The following is a 20,363-nucleotide window of genomic DNA, read 5'->3' on the forward strand; positions in this document are numbered from 1 at the left end:
GCTTCTGACCTGCTCTTGTAGCCATAGTATTAACATGGCTGGTCCAGTTAAGCTTTTGATCAGTTCAGGCTGCCAGGATGATTATGGTGGGGGATTTGACAATGATGTCATTGAAAGTCAAGGGGAGGTGGTTAGGCTCCATCTTGCTGGAGATTGTCATTGCCTGGCATTTGTGTGGCGTGAATGTTATTTGCCACCAATGTTTCCTTTAGTGCTCTGGAGGTCTCAAACAGCCGGCTCACTAGCTTTTAAATGGAAAAACAGTGCATGTGCAGAATTTTGAATGGGCCAATTAGCTCGTTAAACCAGCCACGTGGCCCCAAAAGCTTTGAGGGAATATTGCTCGACACTTATCAGCCCAAGCCTGGCTGTTGTCCAGGTCTTGCTGCATGCGGGCACACACTTCATTATCTGAGGAGATGCGAATGGAACTGAACACTGTGCAATCATTATTGAACATTCCCACTTCTGACCTTATGATGGAGGGAAGATCATTGATGAAGCAGCTGAAGATGGTTGGGCCAAGGACACTCCTGAGGAACTCCTGCAACAATGGGGCTGAAATGATTGGTCTCCAATAATCACAGCCATCTTCCTTTGTGTTCGTATGTCTCCAGCCAGTGGAGAGTTTTCCCCCTGATTCCTATTAAATTCAATTTTACTCGGGCTCATTGATGCGACACTTGGTCAAGTGGTGCCTTGATATCATGGGCGGTTACCCTCACCTTTGGAATTCAGCTCTTTTGTTCATGTTTGGGTCAAGGTTTTAATGCCTTTGACACCCTCTTATTGGTTGGGGGAGCGGATTGTGGGGCTGAAGGAGATTGGAGGTAGGGAGGGGCGAGGCCATGGAGGGATTGGAAAATATGGATGAGAATTGAAAAGCTGGCTGCGCAGGTTCCCTGGAGCGCCACATGGCCATGCAGCTTACAGGGAGCATTGCTGCTGAGGCTTGTGGCATTTTCCCCTCGCCCCAAATGTATTTTTCTGCCTGGTACCCTTTTTGTGAAAACATTTGCACAACCCAAAGGAATGTTATGAAAAGATAACAATGTAAGATAAAACCCCTGTAGGAATTAAGGATAATTATTTTGGGAGAGGGGAAAGAAATTGTCCCTCATAACTTCTGTTTTCTTTAAGTGCAGAGTATTTACTTGAATCACTGACTTTTGAGCCTTTTGCCCCTCGGTTTTTGCCATAGCCTTGGATATGCGTGTAATGTATAGGCTTGTCGAGAGAGAGGAGAAATTTTTGCTTTACTTCAAACTTTTAAAACTTCACATAGCCATCAATGACTTAGAAACTCATTGGTATTATAACTTTTCCTTAGGGGTGATTGTACAATAGTTCCTTACCATTTATGCCTTAATTTGTTGCAGGAACAACTTGTTCAGATTGTGCAAAGCGGAAACAAGAAGAAAATGGTGATGTAACTCAAAAAAGGACCCGAAAAGCAAATGGTACATTTAGAACAGAAATATTTTAGAACCTGTTATTTTTGCCACCTGTGCGTGGGCCTGCTTTCTGCAGGTCATATGTGAAATTAAACACACAGCAAAATGAGCAAAACCCTGCTCTCAGCAAGTATTCCAAGAGGCAAGGAAAATCAGCATGAATATAATTTTTCTTATTTTTAACTTATCCCCATCTCAATTCATTTTCCTTCTCTTCCCACCCGCCCTGCCTCTGGCTGTCTGACCCATGGAGAAGGATGGGTTGGAATTAATATCAGAAATGCAGCAGAAATTGAGAACTCGGCAGTGTTGAGAATCATGGAAATAAATCTCTCTCTCTTTCATTGTGGTAGAGACGCATGTTAATGCTGCAATATGTTGCTTTACTGTTTTTTAAATATTAGTTCATCTCACATCAAATTGGAACATTTTTTCATTTCAAATTTGTAATACATAAGAGCAAAATAATGCATCAAACTTGCAAAGGCAAAATTTATGCAACCATAAACTAATGTTTTGTTTACTTCTCTAGCAGAACCAGTTTGAAAGAGGAAAATAAGAAAATGCCATGACTAATAGGCAGTTTAGAAACCTGTTTCAATTATCTGCTTGTCCCTGTTAAGTTTGTGTTTTTAATTTTCTCAAAAGTTAACAATATTGTGAATAAAGAAAATCTTAATTTCCAACAAACCTAATAGCCAAGGGCAGATTTTGATTCATTTGACCAAATGTGCAATGATGATTCAGTGTCTAACATGGTGAAGTCAATACTTGAAGCCTCAATATAGCATATAATCTACTGTGATAAATCCAAGTTATGTCCCCCTAAGTTATTGGGAACTTGTTGATGGTGAAAGATTTAATTGCAGTCTCCTTAGCCACAAGGCTATCACTTAATTATTCCACCGCTTCTTTAATTTCACTGATCGAACTCACATCAACAGGTTCAGTCAGTGAAATTAAAGACATTTGTGAAATGATAATCGAATAATTACAGCAGTAGTTACTGCTGCACTGAATGTGTTTGGACAGTCTTTGCTCACAGGATTCATTTTGTATTATAAGAACATAAGAAATAGGAGCAGGAGTAGGCTACACGGCCCCTCGAGCCTGCTCCGCCATTTAATATGGCAGATCCGATCATGGACTCTGATCCACTTCTCTGCCCGCTCCCCATAACCCCTGATTCCCTTATCGGTTAAGAAACTGTCTATCTCTGTCTTAAATTTATTCAATGACCCAGTTTCCACAGCTCTCTGAGGCAGTGAATTCCACAGATTTACAACCCTCAGAGAAGAAATTCCTCCTCATCTCAGTTTTAAATGGGCAGCCCCTTAGTCTAAGATTCTGCCCCCTAATTCTAGTCTCCCCTATCAGTGGAAGCATCCTCTTTGCATCCACCTTGTCAAGCCCCCTCAATCTTACACCTTTCGATAAGATCACCTCTCATTCTTCTGAATTCCAATGAGTAGAGGCCCAACCTACTCGACCTTTCCGCATAAGTCAACCCCTTCATCTCCAGAATCAACCTCGTGAACCTTCTCTGAACTGCCTTCAAAGCAAGTATATCCTTAAGTATGGAAACCAAAACTGTACGCAGTATTCTAGGTGTGGCTTCAGCAATATCCTGTATAACTGTAGCAAGACTTCCCTGCTTTTATACTCCATCCCCTTTGCAATAAAGGCCAAGATTCCATTGGATTTCCTGTTCACTTGCTATACCTGCATACTAACCTTTTGTTTCATGCACCAGGACCCCCAGGTCCTGCTGTACTGCAGTACTTTGTAATTTTTCTCCATTTAAATAATAGCTTGCTCTTCGGTTTTTTTTTTTCTCTGCCAAAGTGCATAACCTCACACTTTCCAATATTGTACTCCATCTGCCAAAGTTTTGCCTACTCACCTCGCCTGTATGTCCTTTTGCAGGTTTTTTTCTGTCCTCACACATTGCTTTTCCTCCCATCTTTGTATCATCAGCAAACTTGGCTACATTACACTCGGTCCCTTCATTCAAGTCGTTAATATAGATTGTAAATAGTTGGGGTCCCAGTGCTGATACTTGCAGCAGCCCACTAGTTACTGATTGCCAACCCGAGTGAACCATTTATCCTGACTTTCTGTTTGCTGTTAGTTAGCCAATCCTCTATCCATGCTAATATATTACCCCCCGATCCCGTGAACTTTTATATTGTGCAGTAACTTTTTATGTGGCACCTTGTCAAATGTCTTCTGGAAGTCCAAATACACCACATCCACTGGTTCCCCTTTATCCACCCTGTTCGTTACATCCTCAAAGAATTCCAGAAAATTTGTCAAACATGACTTCCCCTTCATAAATCCATGCTGACTCTGCCTGACTGAATTGTGCTTTTCCAAATGTCCTGCTACTGCTTCTTCAATAATGGACTGCAACATTTTCCCAACCACAGATGTTAGGCTAACTAGTCTATAGTTTCCTGCTTTTTGTCTGGCTCCTTTTTTGAATAGGGGCGTTACATTGGCAGTTTTCCAATTTGTTGGAACCTCCCCAGAATCCAGGGAATGTTGGTAAATTACAACCAATGCATCCACAATCCCTGCCGCTACTTCTCAAGACCCTAGGATGCAAGCCACCAGGTCCAGGGGATTTATCCGCCTTTAGTCCCATTATCTTACTGAGTACCACCTCCTTAGTGATTGTGATTGTGGTAAGTTCCTCCCCCTCTATAATCCTTTGACTATCCACTGTTGGGATATTTTTAGTGTCCTCTACCGTAAAGACTGATACAAAATATTTGTTCAGAGTTTCTGCCATCTCCAAGTTCTCCATCACTAATTCCCTGGTCTCTTCCTCTAAGGGACCAACATTTACTTTAGCCACTCGTTTCCTTTTTGTATACCTGTAGAAACTCTTGCTATCATAGTCTATCTTAATCATTTTTTGTGTCATTCTTTGGGAAGCTTTTAAAAGCCAGCAATCATCTGTCCTCCCACTAGTTTTGGCCACTTTTGTATGCCCTTTTTTTTTAATTGGATACCATCCTTTATATCTTTAGTTAGCTTCGGATGGCTATCTTTTCTTTTACACGCTTTCCTCCTCACTGGAATATATTTTTCTTGAGAGTTATGAAATATCTCTTTAAATGTACGCCACCGTTCATCAACCGTCCTGCACTTTAATCTATTTTCCCAGTCCACTTTAGCCAACTCTGCCCTCATACCTTTGTCGTCTCCTTTATTTAAGCTTAGTATGCTGGTTTGAGATCCAACTTTCTCGCCCACAATCTGAATTTGAAACTCAACCATGCTATGGTCACTTCTTCCAAGGAGATCCTTTACTAGGAGATTGTTTATTAATCCTGTCTCATTACACAATACCAGATCTAAGCTAGCCTGCCCCCTGGTTGGTTCTGTTACATACTGCTCAAGGAACCTGTCCCTTATGCACTATGAACCCTTTCGCAAGGCTACCTTGACCAATTTGATTTGCCCAATCAAAATACGGAGGTTAAAATCACCCATGATTTTCCCTTTTCCCTGTTCTCTTTATAAGCCTCCACTATTTCTTGGTTTATGCTCCGACCAACAGAGTTGCTACTGTTAGGGGACCTATAGACTAAGCCCACCAGTGACTTTTTCCCCTTATCATTCCCATCTCCATCCAAACTGTTTCAACATCCTGATCATTTGAGCCAATATAATTTCTCACTATTGCAGTAATTCCATCCTTTATCAACAGAGCTACCCCACCTTCTTTTCCTTTCTGGCTGTCCTTCCGAATTGTCAGGTACCGCTGAATGTTTAGTTCCCAGTCTTGGTCACCTTGCATCCACGTCTCTGTTATGGCTATCAAATCGTACCCATTTGTATTTGTGCTGACAGCTCATCTGATTTGTTACAAATGCTGTGTGCATTCAGATAAAGAGCTTTTAAATGTGTTTTCTTACCATTTTCTCCTGCTATGACCCCAGTTTCTGATACACTCTTATGTTTATAGATTCTGTCCCTTCCTGTCACGCTCTGGTTTTTGTTTCCCCCAATGCTACCCTGCTCGATTGCCTTCACCTTGTTCTTTGAGCTTTTAGGTTTCTGCTCACCTGAACCGCCCCCCCCCCCGCCCCAACTAATTCGTTTAAAGCTCTCTAGCCCCAGCACGTTCCAACGGAACAGCGCCCTCTTACCCCAGTACTGGTGCCAGTGCCCCAGGAACCAAACCCATTTCTCCCACACCAGTCTTTGAGCCACGAATTTAGCTCTCTGATCTTATTTAACCTATGTAAATTTGCTCGTGGCTCGGGTAGTAATCGAGAGATTATTACCTTTTTGGTTCTGCTTTTTAATTCAGTACACTTAGACTTTCGGGATCTTTATGCTCGTTTACCACCCATGTTCCCGCCCGATTTTAGTTTTTTATGTCATTATCACCTGTTTTTAGCTTCCGGAGGAAACTTGTGGCGACTTACCGCCATATATCACTGACTGTAGTTTCGGCGGTCTATTAACGCCGGCGGTAAACGGAGCCTCCCGCACATCATATGCAGTCGATTTTCGTCCGATTTCGTCGTGCACCGCCCATAATACAGCCTGGTGCTAATTTCGGCATTTCACCAAAATACTGCCAGCAAATACTACCGCCCTGAAAGCTGTACAGTTAACTACCTCTTACCCAGTGGTATGGACGCCATTTGGAAATCAGATGTAAAGGCTGCTTTTAATTGTAGGTGACATTTAAGTCATTTTAAAATTTATTTTATGGGTGTTGCTAATTGCCGTGATGTTTAAGAGCAAAGATCATCATTTTATTTGATATATATCATTCCTGAGCTGAAACAGATGGCATTTGGTATTAATGCTATAAATGATTGAAATAGCTTCACAAGGGATCAATGTCTGCGACCTGCCTCATCCCTCTATTGGATGTAGTGCTATGGCTCGAGGTTTCTCTAGATGCTGCCACAAAACGACTTTTCTCTGTGTTCCATCGAGTCTGTCCAGTACAACTTGTGGATCCAATCAATGGCTAGCTCACCTGACGAAGATTAATTTTTTGGAGATATTATACAGCTGTTGTTAGTATCTTCCTATCTCTGTGTGGTTCAAGAATCACAAAGCAGCACCTAATCCATTTTGTAGCAACAAACAGATGCCAGAGATATAGCAAAAGCACTTCCCCGACTGACATCCAAGAGAACTCTCAGTCCTAGAAAAAGCAGAAGAAAATAATTGACGGAACATGTAACCTTCCTTCCTCTGTGCTGTTTCAACCATTTTATAATTAGCTTTCTGTCGTTTTCTTACCAATGATTTCAAATGATTTGAAACCAGTTTCTGCCACACCAAATGCCCTAAACACCCGAGGGAAAATAAATCCATGGCATTTAAAAAAAAAAACTCAGTTTATGCATTAAAAAAAAATCGTACATGTGCAAAAGAAAAAATACCGCACATGCGCAAATGGTGGGGGAAAAAACTTGCGCAGGCGCAGTATGGCCATTCCAGATTAAGCCGGCCTTACACGAGGACTGAGACTGCACGTTACCGCTACTGCTACCGCTGGGAGGAAAACAGGCGAAAGTGGCGGCTTTAGATCTAGGCGATAATTGGGCGGCATGGATGACTCGATATCTTCATACCGCCCGATTAATAGAAAGTCTAGCCCATAGTTACCATCTGTGATAGGTTTGTTCTGTATTCAATTATATTTGAAATGTGGCTAGGACTTATTTAGTATTCAGCTACAGTATTACAGCAATTCCAATACACAGCCTCTATCATGAGTGATGCAATCTTGATTTGGATGCAGGGCGAGTACTGTACTTGTAATGATTAGTCTGAACAATAATATCAGAAGTAGTCAGCAAGTACACTATTTTGATAAAATGGACAAATATATTTGATGTCTCCTGGCAAGTTTGTTATAACAAGGCTACAGTGTAATTTGATCCGTGCTCAAATAATAAAGTGCTGTGGTGGGGGATTGCAAATTTGTAGAAATCTGCTTAGTGTTGCATTTCAAATTTAGTTCAGTTTCTCCCTCTTGGACCTGCTACTGTGGCTGTGGATTTTAAAATAGGCTTTTTAAAGTGTCTAAGGTGGAGTCAGGGCTGAATGGTAAGCAAGCTAACTGCGGAACATAAAACTAAGAGTAGGAGTTAAGGTTAGCTACTCAGACTGCTGCAAGGTGAGAAGTACAGTTCCACAAGGATTGGTGCTGGGACCACTGTTCACAATTTACTTAAACGATTTAGACTCCAGAATTGGAAGTACAATTTCAACATTTTTCTACGAAGACTGAAAAAATATAACTACATTAATAAACATGCAGAATGGATGTGTAATTGACAAATTAATTTCAATATACATAAGTGTGAGGTGTTAACATTTTAGTAGGAAGGTGAGGAGGCCACACACTGCTTGTATAATAAGAGTCTGAATGGGGTAAAGGAACAAAAGGATCTCTGATTACAGATACACAAATCATTAAAAGTAGCGATGCAGGTTACTAAGACCATAAAGAAAGTAAACCAAGTACTAGGGTTCATTTCCAGAAGGATAGAATTGAAAAGCAGAGAAATTATGTTAAATTTGTATCGAACCTTAGTTAGACCACACCTGGAGTACTGTGCACAGTTGTAGTATTCATTTTATAAAAATAACAGAGGCACTGGAAAAGGTGTTTTTAAAAAAAAAACATTCACAAACTGATCTAATTATCAGGAAAGGTTGAACTGGCTGGGGCTCTCTTCTCTAGAATAGAAAAGAAAAGGCTGAGGGATGATCTGATGGAGGTTTTCAAGATTATGAAAGGGTGTGATAGGGTCGACGTAGAGAAGATTGTGGGGTGGAGGGGGACCAAAAATAGGGACAATAAATGTAAGGTAGTCACCAATAAATCCAACAGGGAATTCAGGAGAAACTTCTTTACCCAGAGAGGTGAGAATTTGGAACACACTACAACAAGGAGTATATGAGGTGAGTAACGTAGATTCATTTAAGGGAAAGCTAGAAAAACACGAAGGAGAAAGGAATAGAAGGATATGCAGATCGAGTTAGATGAAGGGGGATGGGAGGAGGCTCGTTTGGAACATAAACTTCGGCATGGACCAGTTGGGCTGAATGGCCTGTCTCTCTACTATAGACTCTGTAACTCTATGTACAGTAATTCTATGTAAATTATTAAGAAACAGTGGACAAGTAATTGCAGTGGCTCAGCGCCCAGTTTCTGGGCAGTATTGGCTGTTTTGGGCGATAACTGGGTCGGCGAGAAATTGCCCAGCTGAGTTATGGTAGCAGTTTCGAGGTTCCGCAGGGGAGTGGACCGCCAGTGTGCACCGTCCACAGATCGTCATGGCGTGATATTTGGCTCAGCGGTGACCCGTAGGTAATTATTTTAAAAAAAAAAAGTGTGCCCACGAGAATCAGCAGAGCTGGGTGGTAGGTGAGTAGCCCTGCAAGAAAAAGTTAATTGGTTTTTTACTCATTTTAAAATACTGTTGTAGTGATTTAAGCTAAAAGGGTCCTGAGAATGTTTTAATTTTTTATGTTCTGTTTTTTGAAAAACTATTTTGTTTTTCTCTTCCTCTGCCCAACCCACAGCCTTGGAGTAAATTTTTAAATTATCGCCCATTTTCTTTAAAACCGCTCAACCGACCCTAAATTCCACTTTTCACAAGAATCTGGGTGCAAAGCCCATTTTTTTCGCTGGGTGGATTTTTTTTCTTTTGGGGGAAGTTTTCGTCGGCGATAATCTTAGGAATCTTAACGATCTTTTGGGGGGCAATCGGGCGCTGACAGGTTGTTAGGAAATTCTAGCCCTATGATTCAACAGCAGTAGAGAATGTTAAGGTGTTCATAAATCTGGCTCTTTCTATTGCTGATTTCAGGCTTTGGTTCTCTCTTGTGTGGAAGTGATTTCAGGCATGGTAAAATGCATTATGTGCATGTATTTGTGCAAAACAGATACAAATAGTGTTGCTAGAATAAAATGTATTTGATATCTGTGGATTTTATTGCTCCTAAATGGCAAGCAAGTGGGCAATGCTTTTCTGGAACTGTTTGCTGGCTGGAATATACCAGGATAGTTGGATGTAGCATCCAGTAGATTATTTATAAAGAAAAGCCATTTTCTTCCCTCTTGCCATATTTACTGTTTCATGCAGGGTTATGTTTATATTTCGTAATATCCGAAGCAGATTAAACACCGCTAAAGAAGGGCTATCTCTGCAAGCCTGGTTGACTGGTTTCACAAACAAAATGACCCATCTTATGCCCTTCAGGCTGGTTGGGAGATAGTTTTATGATAATTGTGGTGCCAGCCATCTGTTAGTTTGTCTGACAAGTCTCCGTAGCTTTGCTTTTTCAGTATTCCGTGTAAACCCTTCAGGTTTCCCAAAATTCCATAATGCAGTTCAATGCGTGTTATATAACAGCTTACCAGAATTCATTAATATGATTTGGGCAAACATGACACTACAATAATCATCAGGAATATAAATTAAGCTTAATTCAATTTTTTATATCTTTCCTAGCTGGGGGCATTGAGGCTATTTGTCGTGGCCTCAATACCACCTTGACACCAAGGATCAAACTGGAGTCTTTTTGGTCTGTATTGCTTATTAGCAAACCAGCTAGAGTATTTATCCACTGTGATCTTGAAGAAGCTTTAAAAAGATGCTGTAACTAAAGGGAATAAACAGTAAAATAGATATAACAAATGAAAGGATACTGAGCTGCAAGATCAATAAAATGGAAAAATGAGCATCCTAGATGAGAAAGAAAAGGAAGACTCAACAAGTTTCAGAATGGCAGGAATGAAGGAATAAATGTTCAAAATTAAATCTCATTACAGATACAGATTTTGGAGGACCATAAATTGTCCAAGTAAAGCACCTTCACCGAAGTGCCATATCCTGTTCCATGATGTTGGATGCATCAAAAAGTGACTGAAAACCTTTATTCACATCAGCACAAGTTGACTTGGTAACTCTTTCCATAAAATAAGAACGATACTTTGTAACTGTTGAACAGTTGTTACAATCATTAAATGAAAATCAGTGGCTCTCCTGCCTTCGTGGACTTAACTATTTATTGTGGTGCCTCGGGGAACGAAGTCTGGACATTGCTGCTGTTTTACCAAATGGGACTTAGTGGGATATAGCATACATTTGTTTTGATTTTTATGTTTTTACTAAAATTACTATTTTAGATGTATAAATGTGAATGCTATGTTCTTCACTGAAAATCATCCGTTTAATGTAATACGGAATAATTGAGGGAAAATTTAACATTTCTATACTCGACCTGTGGTTATAATCAATAGGTGGGAGGCCACTTGCCCTATAATTGTATATTCTGGCTAATTGCAGAATGGAGTGGATATGATAAAGAAATTTGACATACTGTCCTGTCCTGCTAGCCAGAGTATAATGTGTAAGCTTGTAAAATAGGAAGGAGCTTGTAAATTGTGCATAAAATGTTTTTTAAATACCAGATCTTTGCTATGGTCTTCCTTATTCTTTTGAAAGTAGTACATTCTTTAAATGCAAATAAATGTCATCCATATATGTGGGTTTTTTTTTGGGGGGGTGGGGAGGAAATCATAAGATACTGCCTTTGTTTCTTCACTGTAGCCATGTGATCCAACATATCCTGAACTAATTGAAAGAAAGAAAAAGAATGACTTGCATTTATATAGCACCTTTCAGGACTTCACAACTGATGAAGTATTTTTGAAGCGCAGTTACTGTTATAATGTAGGAAAGGTCTTGTTCTGGATTTAAATTCTAACACGGATGCTAATAGAAGCAATTGAATTGATACGAGACGAACATATATTCATTATAAAACTAACACAAAGCACTCAAAAGTCGAAGAGGCAAATGGATAGATTAGGAAAAAGCAGTTTTGAACATAGAGGAGCATCAAAAGCATACAGAAGATCATGACTTCTAGCTAATATTCTCCCCATCTGTTCATCATTCATATAGAATGGAATTGCACAGTTTATGGCCTGGTAATGTGTGAAGAAGTGCAATTTTAATTAATTTCACATATTACTTGGTAAGATGTACACTTACATTTCAAATGTAAAACAAGTGTTTGGAATGGTTGGTTCTGTCGAGACAAGAAGCCAAGTTTCCACAAATATTAACAAAATAATATTTGTTTTCCATAGAGAAGAAATAAGTCATGGCAGGTAAAACATGGGCACTGTAATTTTTTTGAGACAAATTAAGTAGTTGTCCTTGACAGTTACGAACATAAGAAATAAGAGCAGGATTAGGCCATTTGGCTCATCTAGCCTACTCCGCAATTCAATAAGATCATGGCTGATCTGATCAAGGACTCAGTTCCACTTCCCTGACCGCTCCCCATAATCCTTTACTCCCTTATCGCTCAAAAATCTATCTCCGCCTTAAATATATTCAGTGACCCAGCCTCCACAGCTCCCTGGGGCAGAGAATTCCATAGATTTACAACCCTCAGAGAAAAAATTCCTCCTCATCTCAGTTTTAAAAGGGCGGACCTTTATTCTGAGACTATGCCCCCTAATTTTAGTTTCCCCTATGGGTGGAAATATCCTTTCTGCATCCACCTTGTCGAGCCCCCTCATTATCTTATATGTTTCAATAAGATCACCTCTCGTTCTTCGGAACGCCAATGAGTATAGACCCAACCTACTCAACCTCTCTTCGTAAGTCAACCCCGTCATCTCCGGAATCAACCTAGTGAACTTTCTTTAAACAGCCTCCAATGCAAGTATATCTTTCCTTAAATACAGAGACCAAAACTATATGCAGTACTCTAGATGTGGCCTTACCAATACCCTGTACAGTTGTAGCAGGACTTCTCTGCTTTTATACTCTCTCCCCACTTGCAATAAAGGCCAACATTCCATTTGCCTTCCTGATTACTTGCTGTACCTGCATACTAATTTTTTGTGTTTCATAAGGACCCGCATTCTCCATTTAAATTGTAATTTGCTTTCCTATTTTTTTCTGCCAAAGTGGATAACCTTACATTTTCCCACATTATACTCCATCTGCCAGATTTTTGCCCACTCACTTAGCCTGTCTATATTCCTTTGCAGATTTTTTATGTCCTCCTCGCACTTTGCTTTCCCAGCCATCTTTGTATCATCAGCAAACTTGGCTACATTACACTTGGTTCCTTCATCCAAGTCATTAATATAGATTGTAAATAGTTGAGGACCCAGCACCAATCGCTGCAGCACTGCACGAGTCACTGCTTACCTACCGGAAAATGACCCAATTATCCCGACTCTCTGTTTTCTGTGAGTTAGCCAATCTGCTAACTATGCTAATATATTACCCCCAACCCCGTGTGTTCTTATCTTGTGCAGTAATCTTTTATGTGGCACCTTATCGAATGCCTTTTGGAAATCCAAATACACAACATCCACTGGTTCCCCCTTATCCACTCTGCTCGTTACATCCTCAACGAACTCCAGCAAATTTGTCAAACATGATTTCCCTTTCATAAAGCCATGCTGACTGCTTGATTGAATTATGCTTTTTCAAATGTCCCGCTACTGCTTCCTTAATAATGGACTCCAGCATTTTCCCAACGACAGATGTTAGGCTAACTGGTCAATAGTTTCCTGCTTCATCCCTGCTTTGTCGGAGCTTGGGTTCATCCACCGTCAAACCCAACTGTTAAAGGTCCTATGGAGGGACTCCTCATAAGGATGTACCTTTTTTCATGCCCCTGATCATCTGCTATAATCTTTACAGTTGAGAAATATGCTGAAAGAAGTATGTGGTCCTGATAATGCTGTTGAATCTGAATTGTCTTTGTACAGAGACAGTTTGGTCCCATTATCTTGGTGTCAAAGTAATGGGATAGAACTTGTTGTTCACCTGGTCTTAGCACCACCTTCTATTTTGCTTAAATTAGAAGCTTTGCCTCAGAACAAAATAATGTTGACTGATATACCTTGATTGTGAAAATTATTCTCCCGAAAAGTGAAAACTTATAAGAGCATGGAAGATAATGCAGATTCTACACGTGGGTAGGAAAAGTGGGGGCAGCCTCCATTCTCCCGATACTTAGGATCTGAAAGTGTTTGTAATACAGGTGCAGCACCTAAAATCCGGAACCAGGGCCGTTCCAGACTTCTTATTTTTCCGGACTTTCGAACGTGTTTCTGATGTCCGAAGTCCAGAAACGCCCAAGCCCAGGTTCGGGTATTTCTGGATTTCGGAACGCCAGAGGCACGTCTCAAGTCCAGAAATGCCTGGACACAGATTCTGCTATTTCCAGTTTTTGGATGTCATTTTGTAGTTCTCTTTGCAGGCCTTGTAGTCCTTGCTTCTTCACAATGTGTCGTAAGTCTCCCTCTCTTGTTTTTGTACCTGTATGTTTTGGAAGGTAGTCTGATGTCCTGTACTCTTGTACCTGTACAAGCTGAAGGGGATTTGCGCGCGGAGTTTGGTTGGTTCTGGCCGACGGGTACTTGTTTGGTTGGCCGAAGGGACTTGCGCACGGAGTTTGGTTGGTTCTGGCTGAAGGGGACACGCGTGCGGAACTTGGTTGGTTCTGGCCGAAGGGGACTTGCATGTGGACCCAAGAGCAGCAGTGCGGTGACTGTGAAGACCTGGCCTAGTACAAGTAGGATTGGAGTTTTTATTCTTGCAATTTTTGTTAGTTGGATTTCAGTTTTTGACTTTTCCCTGTGCCCGGCTGGTGACGGTAACGGTTTGGCAGGGTGTCCTGATTCCGGAACATCTTGTGGATTCTGGACGACCCTGTCATGGATTGTCCGGATTCCAGAACATTCCGGATTCCGGAACTCCAGATTTTCGATGCTACACCTATACACTATTTTGGTGTTTATGTCTACTGGCTTTGAATAAGAGGCCAGTGAAACTGGTGAAACTGACACCTGCTGGAATGAAGATAAAATAGACCTGCCTGTAGCAGAATTAAAGATTGGTGAACTGCGCTGGTGAAATGATGTAGCTGCATGATGCTTATTAACTCAAAACCTTTTGGAGAAGGGTGTTTCTTGTTTAAGGATCTTTAAAGTCAATTGTTGGTTATTTAAAAACCTGGAGTTTCTTGGGTGCTTTTTCAATTTTTATTTTTAACATTAAGGAAGAAAATAGAACCCCAAAAACAGTAATTTTTAAATTTTATTTTGAACACCTCTTAAACTGCAAGGAAGCAAGCACAAACAGGAGACCATCTTTGCACAATTAAGCTAAATGACTACCCACAGTTATTTACATAATTCACAGACATCACTTTTAAGGGTCTCAACAACAGTTCTAAAGGTTATGTAATACAAGTTTCCATGATTGCAAAATACTGTCGAGCTATTTTGGGAGTAAAACATTAGTCATATTTGTGGATGGACTGTGTGTTGTAAAATGTTGATTACTAAAATTAATGTTTCATGTATCACATCACCACCACCATATAATCAAGCACACATGTTTTTCCCTTTTAAAATTGAATTCTGTAACTCTGGTCTGATCACTGCACCATCTCATACCAAACTTCTGTATCTCAAATTGTACAGTTGTGAGATGGCAATTGCAAATTAATCTCTGTAAATATAAACAATGTTAAGGATGTGAGAGAATTAGAATTTCTGTCCAATGGAAATGGCTCAAGAATGCACTCATCTGGTCAATTGTATATGGAGGCTTGACTAGGAAGTAGTAGATTTATAGAATTTACTAATTCCCTGCAGATTACAGGTATGGATTCAAAACCAGAAACATCTGCAACACCGTTTTTATCCTGCTTTTCCATTCAAAACTGACTGGATGGCAGCACAAGTTTTTCTATTTCTTTATTTGTTCTTGGGATATGGGTGATGCTGGCAAGGCCACATTTATTACCTGTCCAAGGGTTGGACTGAGAATGTGCTGGTGGGCCTTCCCTTTGAACTACTCCAGTCCTTGTAGCATGGTGGTCCCACAACAATGTCCGGTAGGAAATTCCAGGAATTTGACTTTGTGATGATGAAGGAATAGTGGTTTGTGTGACTTGAAGGTAGTTCGATGACATTGTTGCTCTTGTTCGTCTTGGTGATTGAGGTTATGGGGCTAGGAGATGGCTGGCGAAGTAAGTTTGATGAGTTGCTGTAGTGCATCTTGTGTATACATCGAAGTACATACTACAATCATATTGTGCCTGTGGGGGGTGGATACTGAGTTCTTGTAGAGTAATAGCAGATCCTGCCACACTACTACTCTGCAGTTGCTTATCGGTCTCTGAGTTAAATAACAGCTAGTGAACCAACATTTTAAGTGGAGACGTGATTCTTGCCAGGACTCCAGCATCTGCCAAAATATTCTGTAACTGGAAGTTGCAGCAGGAAAAAAAAGTTGCCACTTTCAAGAAGGAATTGCTCTTGCAGGAGAGTGTAATGATAATTGAGGCTGAACCAGGCAGTTCACAACCTTAGTGACGTACTTGACCCCAAGATGAGCTTCCAACTACACATACGCTCCATCACCAAGACTGCCTAGATCCACCTCTATAATAAACCCCGTCTACCTCCAGACTTGACTATTCCAATGCTCTGCTGGCCAGGCTCCCATCTTTTACTCTCCGTAAACTGGAGCTCATCCAAAATTCTGCCCGTATCCTATCTCGTAGCAAGTCCTTTTCACCCACCACCCCTGTGCTCGCTGACCTACATTGGCTCCGGGTCCAACAATGCCTTGATTTTAAAATTCTGATTCATGTTTTCAAATCGCTCCCATTTTCTGTAACCACCTCCAGCCCTACAACCCTTCAAGATCTCTGTGCTCTTCAATTCTGGCCTTTTGCGCATCCCCGATTTTAATCGTTCCACCATTGGCGTCTGTGTATTCAGTTGCCTAGGCCCTAAGCTCTGGAATTCCCTTCCTAAACCCCTCTACTTCTCTTTCCTCCCTTAAGGCACTCCTTAAAACCTACCTCTTTGACTAAGCTTTTGGTCATCTGTCCTAATATCTCCTTATATGGCTCAGCATCCAATTTTTGTTTGATAATGCTCCAATGAAGTGCCCTACAGTCCCCTGAGTGCATCTCACTCTCCAACCAGTATTCTGTTCCGAGTACTGGTTGGGTCGATGGTTCCTCCTGGGGATTGGAGCCAGATCCAAGTCCACGGCACAATGGGCGGCTTAGCTGCACAGAGGGGAGGAAGAAGAGTGGAACAGCAATAGTGGTATGGGATTCGATAGTTAGGGGAGCAGACAGGCATTTCTGCGACCGCGGACGTGACTCCAGGATGGTATGTTGCCTCCCTGTGCCAAGGTCCAGGATGTCACTGAGGGGCTGCAGGGCATTCTTGGGGGAGAGGGTGGTTGTGGGTCATTTTGGTACCAACAACATAGATAGAAAGAGGGATGAGGTCCTACAAGTAGATTTTAGGGAGCTAGGAAAGAGATTAAAAAGCAGGACCTCAAAGGTAGTAATCTCTGGATTACTCCCGGTGCCACGTGCTAGTGAGTACAGAAATAGGAGGTTGGAGCAGATGAATGCGTGGCTGGAGATATGGTGCAGGAGGGAGACCTTTAGATTCCTGAGGCATTGGGACAGTTTCTGGGGGAGGTGGTACCTGTACAAGCTGGAAAGGTTGCATCTCAACAGAGCTGGGACCAATATCCTCGCAGTAGGGTTTGCTAGTGCTGTTGGGGAGGGTTTAAACTAGCTTGGGAGGGGTATGGGAACCTGAGAATAGATTCAGAAGGGAGAGCGGCAAAGCAGAATAGAAAGTGAATTTAGAAGACTGGAAACCAGGGCTCGAAAATAGACAACAAGGGAGTTTGGCAGTGCTAAATGGTATCTTGTACTGGCTTTAAGAATGTAGCATGAGGCAAGTGATAACTCTAAATACCTGTGGGGGTAGGACTTAGTGACATGTGCAAGTGGCCAGTTCCGGGGAAGTTCCTTCTGCCGGAGGAAAACTACATCTCCAACAGAGATGTCAGGCTTAATCCTGTTCCACTTCTGTTGAGGCTGAGGGTCTGAAGGTACTCCTTCTGTCATCGAATCCAGATTTGATCTGCGAGATATTGGGCCCGTCGCCTTTGTCGTCGCCCATATAGATCTTCCTTCACGAAGTTGCCAGGTAATGTATAGAGGGGCTGAGTTTTCAGAGTCAAGAGCATGGCAAGAGTGAGTGCCTGGGGTCATTGTTAGGGAGGGTCATCTGGTCCCTCGCGAGGGGTAGTGGGAATTCCAAGTTTCCTTCCACGTTGGTGTGAGCACCTTCTGTCAAGATCTTGATAAAGTGTTGGTCTTTGATAGGCATGGCCTTCAGGTTATTTTCGGGAGTTTCTCTGTATAATTCGTTCATCGTTTCATCTCAGCAAGGCATGGAGAGAAGTTTTTTCATGTAAATATGATTCTTGCTGGCCCCTGAGTTGTCTGGTTGTGGCTGAAGGATGGTAGGGTTGACGGAGGCATGGACGTTTCCATTTGCGCGGAGACTGTCCAACCTAGGTCGGTACGTTGTGCCCACTATGTTCCTCTCTGCCCATTGCAAGATTCCCTGATCTTGAGGGATTCGGGGCAATTTCTTCCAATGAGGAGGATGATGTTTGCATCTTCTCTCGGCTCGGGTATCCTTTTAGCCACTGACCTGAGGTGGGGAAACTTCTCACAGAAATCGGGACGTGGGATCTAGCTCCAGGGATGTGGGCATTCTTGATGACGGTGGGCAGCTGTTATGTTTTTCCATTTGCTGCTTCTACAATCAGACTGCTTGCTGGTCTCCCTTCTGCCGTGATTCTGTCTCCACCACAGGTGGAAAACTCCTATGGGAAAGCTGGATCTAGGAGGTCTAAAGCATTGAAGATTTCAGGGTCTCCCAAACGAGCATTAAATTGGTCGTCCAACACCGTGTAGCCAAGGATAAGCTTTAAGGGATGATCTCTATGGTAGATTTTGTATAGATCAATCTTAGAGCAAAATCGTGCAGAGGGTCAAACCAAGTATCTGGTGCATTTTGCGTTGGCCTCTACGACCTTGTAGTCGACTACTGGCATCTTGTTCTGGGTCTCCCTGCCATTCTGTCTCGACATCACGTGCATGAAGGAGGCATGCTCTATGGCTTTGCATTCCTTACATTGCACTTTGGGATCTCGGTCTTTTATTCTGTGATTGTTGCCACACTTGAAACACAGGCCTTTGGCTTTGCAGAATTCTCCTCTCTTGAATGGGCTTTCTGCTGAAAGTGATGCATTCCGCCTGTCATGATGGAGGCATTTCTCTGAGGCTGCAGCGTGGACACCAACTTCGTGTGTGTTGATGTTGCCAAGACACGAAGAGAAGAGCTGTAACTTCTGTTTATTCTTGTCCACTCCGAGGTTGGATGACGGACCTGGCTTGATGGGTAAAGCTCGGTCGTTGTGCAGTCTGGCTTCGTTTTTCAGGAATTTAGCCAGCGCGGCCAAAAGAGGGTAGCTGCCGTTAGCTGTCTTGTGCTCTGATACGCGCCTCCTTTGTGTATGTAGGTAAGAAGTTTGTTGAGAATTGGATGAAAATAGTGGGAGTAATTAAGTACCTTCAAGTCAGGCAAGTCGTCCATCTGTTGCTGCAATGTCCATGTACAATTCGGCAAGTTCAAGAAGTTTGTGGCTTTCGTCTGCCTTGAACTTAGGAAAGCTGTCAAGTTGTTGAAGGACGATCTTTGTCTTGTACCGAATCTCTCTGAGTTCCTTCTGTGCTTGGCAGGCCGTTTCATGGAAACATAGAAAATAGGAGCAGCAGTAGGCCATTCGGCCCTTCGAGCCTGCACCGCCATTCAGTATGATCATGGCTGATCCTCTATCTCAACACCATATTCCTGCTTTCTCCCCATATCCCTTGATCCCTTTGGTATCTAGAAATCTATCTATCTCCTCCTTAAATATATTCAGCCTCCTGTGATAGAGAATTCCACAGGTTTAGCACCCTCTGAGTGAAAACATTTCTCCTCATCTCAGTCCTAAATTTCCTACCCCGTATCCTGAGATTGTGACTCCTTGTTCTGGACTTCCCAGCCAGGGGAAACATCCTCCCCAGTCTGGCCAGCCCTGTCAGAATTTTATATGTTTCAATGAGATCCCCTCTCATTCTGCTAATCTCTAGTGAATACAGGCCTAGTCAACCCAATCTCTTCTCAGACGACAGTCCTGCCATCCCAGGAATCAGTCTGGTGAACCTTTGCTGCACTCCCTCTATGGCAAGTATATTCTTTCTTTGGTAAAGAGACCAAAACTGCACACACTACTCCAGGTGTGGTCTCACCAAGGCCCTGTATAACTGTAGTAAGACATCCTTGCTCCTGTACTCAAATCCTCCGCAATGAAGGCCAACATATCATTTGCCTTCCTAACTGCTTGCTGCATCTGCATGTTTGCTTTCAATGACTGGTGTACAAGGACACCCAGGTCCCTTTATACATTGACATTTCCCAAGCTATCACCATTTAAATAATACTTTCTTTGTTTTCCCTACCAAAGTGGATAACTTCACATTTGTCCACGTTATCCTCCATCTGCCATGTGTTTGCCCACTCACTCAACCTATCTAAATCGCCTAGCAGCATCTTTGCATCCTCCTCACAACTCTCGATCCCACCTAGTTTTGTCATCAGCAAACTTGGAAATATTACATTTGGTTCCCTCATCCAAATTTTATAGCCCAAGCACTGATCCCTGTGGTACCCCACTAGTCACTGCCCGCCAACCCGAAAAAGACCCATTTATTCCTACTCTTGGTTTTCTGCCAGTTAACCAATTTTCAATCCATGCCAGTATATTACCCCCAATCCTATGTGCTTTAATTTTGCACACTTGCCTTTATGTGGGACTTTATCAAAGGCCTTCTGAAAATCCAAATACACAACATCCACTGGTTCTCCCTTATCTAGTCTATCAGTTACATCCTCAAAATAACTCCAGTAGATTTGTCAAACATGAT

General features: G+C 42.0%; 1 protein-coding gene across 3 annotated transcripts in view; it reads left to right on the forward strand.

Annotated features, from left to right (window-relative positions):
* LOC139281490 (protein FAM118A-like) overlaps positions 1–10,922 on the forward strand; it is a 64,590-nt gene extending 53,668 nt beyond the window's left edge. For all 3 annotated transcript variants that reach the window (XM_070901661.1, XM_070901663.1, XM_070901662.1), the window contains 2 exons: positions 1,380–1,460; positions 10,282–10,922. In XM_070901661.1, the coding sequence (XP_070757762.1) occupies positions 1,380–1,460; positions 10,282–10,304 (104 nt within the window). In that variant the 3' untranslated portion in view covers positions 10,305–10,922. The remainder of the gene's footprint in view (positions 1–1,379; positions 1,461–10,281) is intronic.
* The last annotated feature ends 9,441 nt before the right edge of the window (positions 10,923–20,363 follow it).

Source organism: Pristiophorus japonicus, chromosome 15 (genome assembly GCF_044704955.1).
Source record: "Pristiophorus japonicus isolate sPriJap1 chromosome 15, sPriJap1.hap1, whole genome shotgun sequence".
Taxonomy (NCBI): domain Eukaryota; kingdom Metazoa; phylum Chordata; class Chondrichthyes; family Pristiophoridae; genus Pristiophorus; species Pristiophorus japonicus.